At 31.0% G+C, this 10,650-nt stretch overlaps 1 protein-coding gene and 1 non-coding gene across 2 annotated transcripts; both read right to left on the bottom strand.

The window, feature by feature from the left end:
• Nucleotides 1-4,735: 4,735 nt before the first annotated feature.
• Nucleotides 4,736-5,266, bottom strand: LOC140438885 (uncharacterized). The gene has a single exon (XM_072528522.1). It carries the CDS (start codon nucleotides 5,264-5,266, stop codon nucleotides 4,736-4,738), a length of 531 nt encoding a protein of 176 aa, XP_072384623.1.
• A 614-nt stretch (nucleotides 5,267-5,880) lies between these two features.
• Nucleotides 5,881-5,987, bottom strand: LOC140440416 (U6 spliceosomal RNA). Its single transcript, XR_011950832.1, has one exon. It is a non-coding gene; the product is annotated as a U6 spliceosomal RNA (small nuclear RNA).
• Between the last annotated feature and the right edge of the window lie 4,663 nt (nucleotides 5,988-10,650).

Raw genomic sequence — 10,650 nt, forward strand, 5'->3', positions numbered from 1 at the left:
AAGAGGCTCTTTAGAACCTAAAATTATTACTATACAAATCTGATTCGACATATCTTCAAAAAGTAATACACGGCATGTAAAATTTAAATTTTTAATAAAAAGTAAAAGATTACGCATTACTTATGGGGTTTAAAAAACGAGCCTTTAGGTAGATTGAAGTACTAATAAGACCACCGCAATCGGGCATACCCCGGGTAATGATTAATTAATTAATCGGCTAATTCTTCAGTCACCCCCTTAATATGATTTTGTCAAATTGGTCCTTTTTAGAACCAACTATTCTAATAACATATATCTATAACTGTTAAGGGGGTAAATCTAAAAATCAAGAAAGTTTACTTTACTTAAACTTATCAGACATATGAGCTAAACACGAATCTGACTAATTTCTAGTACAAGAAACACATATAGGGCCTAACCTAGGGTATTTGGTATATAGCTGATCGCTGAAAACCACATTATAGATATAGACATATTATTTCTATCGGAAAAAAAGCAAAGAATAACTCAAAGTAAGAAAGGACAAAACCAGTCAGCTGAGAGAACCTTTTAACGATTTTGAGCTTGGATCCACCATCTATATATTTAATGAAAAATAATACAAATACCGACATTGAGGACCTGAGCACAAAGCTTATTACGACATCTGGACCAAAAACACTACAATGGCTTATCCAGATGATGAACAACTGTATTCAAATTAGGAGATACCCAAAGTCTAGAGACATGCCAAAGTTGTTACCTTGCTTAAACCTGGCAAAAACTCCAACGACCACAAAAACTATCGGCCAATATCTTTATTTTGTCAGCTATTCAAAGTGATGTACATCACAAATACTAAATCAAAGATGGGTACGAAACATATCGGGTATCAGTGGTGGTATTTTTCAATCTAAATGCCGCTTACGACACCTTAACTTACAGAATATTTTTTGAAAAACTATATGGTATCCCCTTAGATAACAAACTCACTTATAATTTCTGCGTATGCCTAAACAAGAGAATATTTTTTATATCACTCAATGGTAAAAATAGCAGATGAAGAACGGTCTCGCTGGGGTAGCATAAAGGCACCTACACTGTATAACATTTACACAAACGAATGATCCATACCGGTAGATACTAAGACTTCTATTATATAGACGATACACCTATTATTGCACAATAAAAATAAACTATGAATCAATTTTTAGCCAAAACCCCTAAAAAGCTCGTGTGTGTTCCTTCAATTTCCCTAACATAGACGCCTTCACAAAACTGAACATCCAATAATGTCATGAAATTGTTGAACGTAGACTCCCTATAAATTCCTTGAAAATAGTTTGTATCGCACGGGGTCAGTCACAGATTATTGTTTAAACTAAAAGGTAAATTGAGGACCAGAAATAATATTGTTCGCAAGCTTGTCAGCTAAAAATGAGGTGCACATCCTTCCGCCCTTAAAACATAGACGCTTGAACTATATGCATCTGCTGCCGAATATACCTTGTTAGAAAAATTATTATATTATTATGTTAGACATATTTATTTTGAGATAAACTTTTATCGAGATATCATATGTTGTACATAAATAAGACCAGAACTAAAATAATAAAAAAGCTTTATACAAGATATCGCAGAAGATTGGATGAAATAAAATTAGTTTTTATTAATCGGATGCTTACATAAAACGTACAAAGACATACTCACGTAAACAAAATATATTACGAAATTTTTGTAATTAAAAAAAACATCGAGTTTGGCATTGAACTAATAAAATTATATTAAATAAAAGAACAACATTTTTAAAAATGCAGACAAAATAAAATTTCCTATGCAACCGAATATTACATTAAATAATAAGCCCAAATCCTTTTGTATCTATATACCTGTTTTTAAAGAACCAGTTACCTTTCAGTACGTAGTTATATCAGGTAATAAGATATCCTCTGTTACTCGGTGTAATGCGTATTAGATTACACTGTCTACGAACAGTAGATAAAAATAAGGAGCCCATATGAACCGTTCAGGGTATATGTTGAAAATATACGGTATAATCACACAGTTGCCAAACTCTCAGAGCTTACTTAAACCGATAAACGTATGGTTCAAATATACATTGAAGAAGATCTGTACGACCCCTATAATATATACACGTGAACTAAACGATATACATTTATGATACAGGGGTATTTACGGGCTCCAAAAAATTTTTATAAATTATTAAACTCTACATGTTGACGAATCGACAGAACCAATATTATGGAATGGTCAAGTGAGCTCCGTATATCGGTATCCACTTGACCACGGAGCTCAATTGAACCTGAATTTTAACATGGGCGGAGTCCACTTTATGCCGTAGATATATATATATATATATATATATATATATATATATATATATATATATATATATATATATATATATATATGTATATATATATATATATATATATATATATATATATATAAATATATATATATATATATATATATATAAATATATATATATATATATATATATATATATCTATATATATATATATAAGTAAACGTTAAATAGTGGGTTTGCAGCAATTGATTTTGCTGCAAACCCACTATTTAACGTTTACTTCCTTACGTTGTCAGCAAATACTTCTGGTTCATTATATATATATATATATATATATATATATATATATATATATATATATATATATATATATATAAAATCAATGATGATATTGTTGGCCCTAAAATATAATATTTGCATCTCGAATCTCAAACAACCGGATCTGCATATACTTAAGCAAAGTTGAACTTGTTCATCAGTTTATTACCAATCCCACTATCTAAGTAAACGCATTAGATCTACCTATTAGGAGATTAGTTACTTCAGCAAAACATATCATAATTTCGAAGGTCTGTCCCTAAATTACTCATCTTCTCGTAGAAAATGCTTTAAAAGGCATATGCATAGGCTCTTTATTAAAAGCTGGAATTTAAGGAGATGAATATCTCATTTCGAAGACAAATATATATACTGCGTGGCATAAGTTAAGGATTTTGCCAATATAATGGTAATGGTGTTTCATTCTGAAACGAATAGAATAGAAGATAGTTAGAGAAATCTAACTCAGTCTCTGTTATTAGAACAATGTCGTCCGCAAATCAATCGTAGGTGGAACATTGTGCTATAATATTCTTCCACAATTATATTTTGTAAGTTAAAAGTTTAAAAAATAATTCTTATCGCCTTACTTCTTACCTTATGCGCAAATTGTGGCCGCCAAGGTCACTCTGAAACAAAAAATGTTATCAAAAGAATGGCGCAGACAATCTCAGTAACGTATTTTGCAACATTTTAAACATGTTTTCAATCAATAAAAATCTTTCATTCAAATGATGTGAGTTCTTGTTGCATCTGATATCACTTTTATGGAATATAACATGCCCGTTAAGGGTTGTTTTCGTTTGGCCAATATATTATTTCAAATGATAGTCTTTATAAATAAATATAATATCTAAAGGTGTTTTGGTACTTGAAAAGAGTACTGTTTTACAATTTTTGATGCCTATTTTAGTAGATAGGGGTTTAAAAAATATCGTAAGTTTCTCTGTAACTTGTGGAAAATAGGGTAATGAGAAATATCTAGGAGAAGACTCAGATGTGGATACCTCATCAAGGTGGAGTTCATTGTTATCAAGTATGTTATTATGCAAATCTCCCACATTGGTATAAGTCGGGTCAAGTAAGCTGTAGAAAAGTACCTTGCTGTAGAAAAAGATATCTATTAATAAGAAAAGTTGGATAAGAATTCTCAACTAATATAGTTTTAATTAACTAAGTGGCTTCCCTTCTGTATAAAGGATGTGACAACTTATGAGTCCTTAAGACTAATCCCTGTACGAGGTTGTGTTTGAATCTTTTAGGATGAAAGGAATAATAATTAAGGAAGCGATTGCTAGCAATGCTTTTTCTAAACCATTTGGTTCTTAGGATGTTGTCAACACCTCGTACAATTAACATGTCAAGGAACGGAATGGTATTATTTACCTCCATCTAGCATGTTAAAGGCAATTGGGGATTGTATTCATTAAAGACTTCCCCACTTACAGTTTACATGCGAGATGGAGGTAAATAACACCATTCCGTTCCTTGACATGTTAATTGTACGAGGTGTTGACAACATCACTTTTAAATTAACAATTATTTATTTATTAGTATTTAGTAATACATAAACGCGTTCAGAAGGTTCTTGTAGCTGTAAACGCACTTAAACATTTTTAGAAATTTTTGCAATTTGTCAGATAACTTTTTACTCTTGGAGACACGGGAATTGAGTATGCAATTTTATGTCCCTTTGTTACCTTGACATTTTTTTATGTTTTTTGGTACGGAGATGCGATTTTAAGAGGGTACCAGGCTAAAAACCCGTCACATAATTTGTTATTAACAATTTCATTGTTTATATGATTGTAACTACTAAACTATTAGAGATATTTAATTTTACCAAAATGAAAATTATTTTTTTTTGTATTGGGAATAACAGGCATCAACCATAGAAGGTTATTAGCGGTGGTACAATATAGACTATAATAGATTATAATGATTAATATAAAATATAAACTATAAAATTTATACAAAGTTGGAATTTATAATTTTTCTTGATTTATCACTTATATTTGATTATAAAATTTCGTTTTCTTACAATCCTAATGATTTTGCCACAATCCGCACTGTTTAAAGCGCACTTGGTAGTCCAGTAGCTTGTCTTTATATTTGATATAATGGACAGTCTATAACAATGTGGCCTACAGTTATATTGGTGTCACAGGCATAGCATATTCTAGGAGGTTCCTTCCTTAGTAGGTGTTCGTGCGTCAGTCTGGTATGTCCTATTCGGATACGATGTATTACAACCTGGCCCCTTCGCTTTACTAAATTTGGTGTTTTCGCTGATAGATCTGGGTTTGCTTGCCGCAATTTATTATTTGGTAAGAGTTGCCATCTTCGTAACCATAAGTTTTTTGTGTATTCATTGACCCGTTTTTTCATATCTGAGTAAGGAATTTGGTTAGTTCTATCATCGGATCTTTCCATTTTACAAGCTTCTTTGGCCATTTGATCAGCTATCTCATTTCCTGGTATCCCCACATGAGATGGTATACACACAATATGTAGTTGTTTATGATTCTTTTGTAGAGTCACAAGGTCTTTTTTAATCTGTTCTAAAATCGGATGATTCGGATATATTTTCTGAATTCCCTGGATTGCACTTAAGGAATCTGTAAATATTACTGTCATGTCTTCAGGTCAATTAAGAGTTTGTTGTACTGCCTCGGATATCGCAAAAAGTTTGGCAGAATATATTGAGTAGTCCTTAGGTAGTGGGAACTTGACCATAGAATCCTCTGTGACATTGGCGGATCCAACTGTTTCCAATTCGGGTGCTTTTGATGCATAGGTATAAACTAGTTAACAGGATGAATATTTATTTCTAATATTGTAGAATTATTGGAGAAAAAGAGATGAAGGGATATTGCCATTAGTATAAGTTGACAGATCTGTGTTACAATATGGAATTTGTGTAGTCCAAGATGGGGCATAATCAATATTGGTATGCATAATACCCGGAAATGTGAAGTTGGTAATTCTTTTGCTAAAGGAGGATCGAAGATTAGAATTTTGATTGTAATTAGAATGGTAATATGTGGAGAAAGCATAGGGGTAGGCCGGGTTGTTTGGATTAGTTGATAGCTTGCTTGCGTATTGTAAACTAAGACGTAATCTTCTAATAGAAAGTGGAGATTCATTTGCTTCGACATAAAGACTTTCAACCAGACTAGTTCTGTAGGCTGCTAGAGCGAGTCTTAGTGCGGCATTTTGTACAATATCTAATTTTTTTAATGTTGAGTCCTAAAAATGTGGAACGCTTCACGATTTTGCATGTCATCCTTGCGCAGAGGCCAAGCTAATCTACTCTGTATCGTTCCAATTTTAGTATATGTACCGCCGAAGCGAGTACAATGAAAATTACTCATTTTAAAAAAATAAACAAAATAGCGTTTGGTAAACTTCGATCAGATTGTTTATAGAATGAAAGATTTAACAAATTTCGTAAAAAACAATTGCAAAATTGGCATTCGATGGGATATTTCTAAGTATAACTTAGCTTTCATACATCATACGTACAATTTACTTTTAAACCCTCTCATTTTAAAGGTGATTCGTTAAGATTAAAAAAAACTGTTCAAAATTATTCTTATTAGTAAAAAGTTATAAGAATTACACATTACAAATTTCACTAAAAAAATGCTAACTAATTTGTTGATAAGAGATTTAAACAAAATTAAGCTGTAAACTTTAAAAGTCTCGCTATTGAAAGTTGTAACATAACTTAAAACGAATATTTTAAGCTTTGGTAAACGTTTCTATGTTAATTTTTAACCAAGATTTGGAATTTTTAATAACGCTCTCTGAGGCGCACGGTCAGCTAGCAGCGAAAAAAAAAAAACGATAAATACGTAAGATCCATAAGGATTCAAAGATGCATATTACCTTACATTATAAATACAAATATATAGCAAGTTATAGCAATTTATAGTTGAAATTTTCGTTAAAAGTGGTAAATTAATTTCTTAGTTTAAATTCTTAGCATAATAAAGTTTAAAAGAAGTTAAGCCGTAAATGTTGAGAGTTTGCTTACAGGAAGTTATAAAACCATTCAAAACAAACATTATAAGCTTTGGTAAATGTTTATTTAGTAATTTTTTGACGGGATTCAAAAACTTGATTTACGCGCGCGAGTTACGCACGCCCATCTTCGCTAAAAGCTGACCGTCCGCCTCAGAGCGCGGTAATAAAAGTTTTATATTTTTTTGGGTCAAAAATTAACATAGAAACATTTACTAAATCTTTCTAAATCCTACCATTTCTTTTGAGTAGCAACTCTAAACTATAACTTTCATTAGCCAGATTTTTATTTTTAATAGCTTAATTTTATTTAAATATCTTATAAACAAATTAGTTCACTTTTTTGTGAAATTATAAAGTTTATTAGTTACACCTTTTTATTAATGTTGACAAAGTAATTTTTCAAATTTTATTTTAAATCTAAAACAATTACTTTTAAAATAAGTGGTTTCAAAAGTTAATCGACGTATGAAATCTGAGTTGTACTTGGAAAAGGCCCACTGAATGCCTATTTTGCAATTTTTTTCACGAAATTTATTAAAACCTCAATTCTTATAACTGGATCATAGTTTACAAAACGTCATTTTGTTCGTTTTTTAAAAAGGAACAATTTTCATTTTAGTAAAATGAAATATCGCTACTATTTTAGGAGATACAAGTATTTGAACAATTAAATTGTTAATAACAAAGTATCTCTGACGGGGTTTTAACGTGATCCCTTCGAAAAATTGATTCTACGTACCAACAAATATAAAAAAAACGCCAAGGTACCGAGAGAACTTAAAAGTACAGACTCAACCCAACCTTCCTGGCTCCTAGACTATTTTTCAGATCCCGTAGAACGCCGAATTGTATATAATTCCTGTAATTACTGCAGCAATATTCGTAAGTCGAAACTTTATAACTTGAGACGATTTCCTTGTGCGTCTTCCTATAATTAGCACAAGCTTGGGTTAAAATATCAACTCCAAATTTGATTAAATTATAAAACGAAATAATATCGAGTAGTTTTTTTACTCCATATTATACCATAATGTTATGGTACATTGAAGAAATTAAACAGAGTGGCCTTTTTTAGTGCGTAGGAGCCTAATGTTTCATTGTTATTAAAGCCAAATCGTAATGTTTATTGTTAACATTGCTATTTAAAATGATCTTTAGATATCTTTTACATATTTTATCTAAGAATGCCTACTTATATAAGGTTTTGCAACTGGAGATCTCTAATTAACTCTATTGAAGAAAACTTGTTTTATTGCAGTCTCTTGTTGCGGTTAGAATTTTTCTAGGGTAGGTAAGAGGTAATACATTTAGAGTTGCCACATTTAATTTTCTAGGATAAGTCGGTTAGTATTCTATTCTGTATATACAAAAGCATTTATATTAAATAATGTATACGAGTGTCACATACACACATAGTTATTATACCATATTTTACTGGTTTGCTTTTCATAAACATTTAAAATGCACATTTGCTCAGAAAAACAACATTTTGCCTAGTTATTTATTTTCTATAAAAATAATTTGCACTGTAATTGCTAATTGGTCGACAGAAAACATTATATATTGCATCTAGTTTATCTCTATCCGCAATTTGTTATTTAGAATCTAGTGTTAGGATTACCAAATCTCGAAGCAACAAGTAAAAAACTACATATCTTCATTGTCCTTGTTACTTACATCATACTTACAGCTCAGAATACTTACAGCTTAAAACTCTATCTTCATAAAATCACTAATCTTCTAGTTTGTTCATTGTGTTAACTCCTTAATAATTTGGCCATCGAGTAACAAATTTACTGCTAGATAGGGTTTACTCGAAGAATTGATACGAGTTCGAGCCAATAGACCAGGAATATTTGACATCAAATTCACTGCACGAGTACAAGTGTAGGCAGGTAGTTGTTTTGCCCACTTTTGTCTGTTTTTACCATGGTAGTAATAAGATTCGTATATTTCGTTAGTAACTTCATCCAGACTCTTGCCTTCATCGAAACTAAAGTTCAAATTTACTCTAGCATGATCACTAATTTTTGTCGGCCTCAGAAATATCTTCTTCTACATCCCAAAAAGTTTCAGCAGAGTAATCCAGTTTCTGCTTAACCAAAAGCTTTCTACGCTCATCCATATTTGCCAATATCTTACAGCACTTTGTAATTACGACGCAAATGATAACTGACAATATTACTAAGATTTAAGTCTAATAAAAACTGTTTCAGATTTGATTTAAAAACAGATTTCATAGTTTTTCCAAAAAATAAAAACGAATTGTTGGTAGTGTTATAGAATTATTAGTATTAGAATTATTCCACGTTGCAAAAGACAGAGAAGCTTTTAAAAATGTGGTCGCCAACCTCCGTTAATGGGGACGGCATAGGAAGAAGAAGAATGTAGTGTTAAAAATGATACTGTCATACTGACAGAAAAATTTGAACTTCCAACAATCTCCAGATAGCCGAAGCCCAATTGCCAAATTTGCTAAAGTGTATTAACTGTAAAACATATCCTGATCGAGTGTCCCCGATACGCAAAATACAAAGTGTAACATAAACTTAAGTCAAATATCAAAGACGTTTTAAACTCACCCGATTAAGTCTTTAACCTAATTGGTTTCTTGAAAGACATTCAGTTGTTGAATAGAATATGACCCCCTGTTTTCCATGTACTTTACCTTTAACTTATAACTTAGTGATAAAACTGTTGTATTATTTAGTCACAGGTTCTAAGCTTATAGATTAACTGTAGCAATTAGTAATGTGCTTATTATAATTATTGTAGACAATATTGTTTGTGTCAATGGTCATTGCAGCCGAGACACATTAATTGAAATAAAAAAAACCTACTGCTTTCCCACAAAAATATATCTGGTAAAAAAAGTTTTTTGCGTTGCATATAAATACAACGATTTTGACTGACTGTTTTCCGACACACAAATAGTTGTCAAGGCGCCAAACATGGAAATTCTCGCAAAAGTTAATTCCGTAAACTTTCAGAGGTTGGCTTTTTGATTTGTTTATTTTCACAGCAAAAGTTAAAAGAACAGGCAATTGTAAACGTTTAAAATTAAATGGTACGTTCTTTGGCATCATTGTTATACGCGGAATCAAGACATCCTCTCCTTTGAAAATTAAGGCTGTATGAATTACACAAAAATAAAAATAAAACTTTTTGTTTAAAATGGGGGTATGAAAAATTACGACCTATTCTCAGACCTATCGAATGCACATATATAAAATTTTGTGGAACTCGGTCAAGCCATTTAAAAGCCATCAAGAAACATACTATTGTTGTGTATTGAAAATTCATGAAACGAATAAATACATTTATTATTTAAAAGCAAATTGTTGTTTTAAAAAGAACCTTTCGTTATAATTTAAATAAAAGAACAATTTCAATAACAAGAAAATGTTAAAAAACACAGTTTAACTCAACCTTTTATAACAAACGTTAAATGTAACAAACATTTACTTCAATAATCTTATCAATTTTTTTTATTTTGCTGCTACACGAATATATCGAGAAATGTATGCAGACATATTTTAACCCAATCGCCAAAATTTTAGTAATATTTTTAGTCGATTTAGTAGAGTATCTCAAGGAGATACTGGACTAAACTTTAGAATTAAATTGTCCAGTATGTCGAGGAGATACTGGACAATTTAATTCTAAAAGTAATGTGGAAAGACCTAAAATTTTAACAGTGGATTGTGAGAATGATATTTTAGTGCGTGTTGGTAATAATCCTGACCTAAATATGAGTTTATCAGTAATGACTGGAGTAAGCCACTGTTAAGTTTTTCGAGTAATGAAAAAAGAAAATCTACGACCTTACTACTTTACACCCGTACAAAATGCATTACCTAGAGATTATCCTTTATGATTAAATTTTACTCAGTGCTCAGATAAAAAAAAATCGTTATTTTATTCAAAAACGTCGTTTTATGTACGAGGCTACATTTACACGTTGAGGAGTATTCAACTGGAGAAACACAGTT

The sequence above is a fragment of the Diabrotica undecimpunctata genome, chromosome 4 (assembly GCF_040954645.1).
Source record: "Diabrotica undecimpunctata isolate CICGRU chromosome 4, icDiaUnde3, whole genome shotgun sequence".
In the NCBI taxonomy this organism is placed as follows: Eukaryota; Metazoa; Arthropoda; class Insecta; order Coleoptera; family Chrysomelidae; genus Diabrotica; species Diabrotica undecimpunctata.

What these genes read in the sequence shown, in the direction of transcription:
- LOC140438885 (XM_072528522.1), bottom strand. Translation starts at nt 5,266, where the DNA reads ATGACAGTAATATTTACAGATTCCTTAAGTGCAATCCAGGGAATTCAG.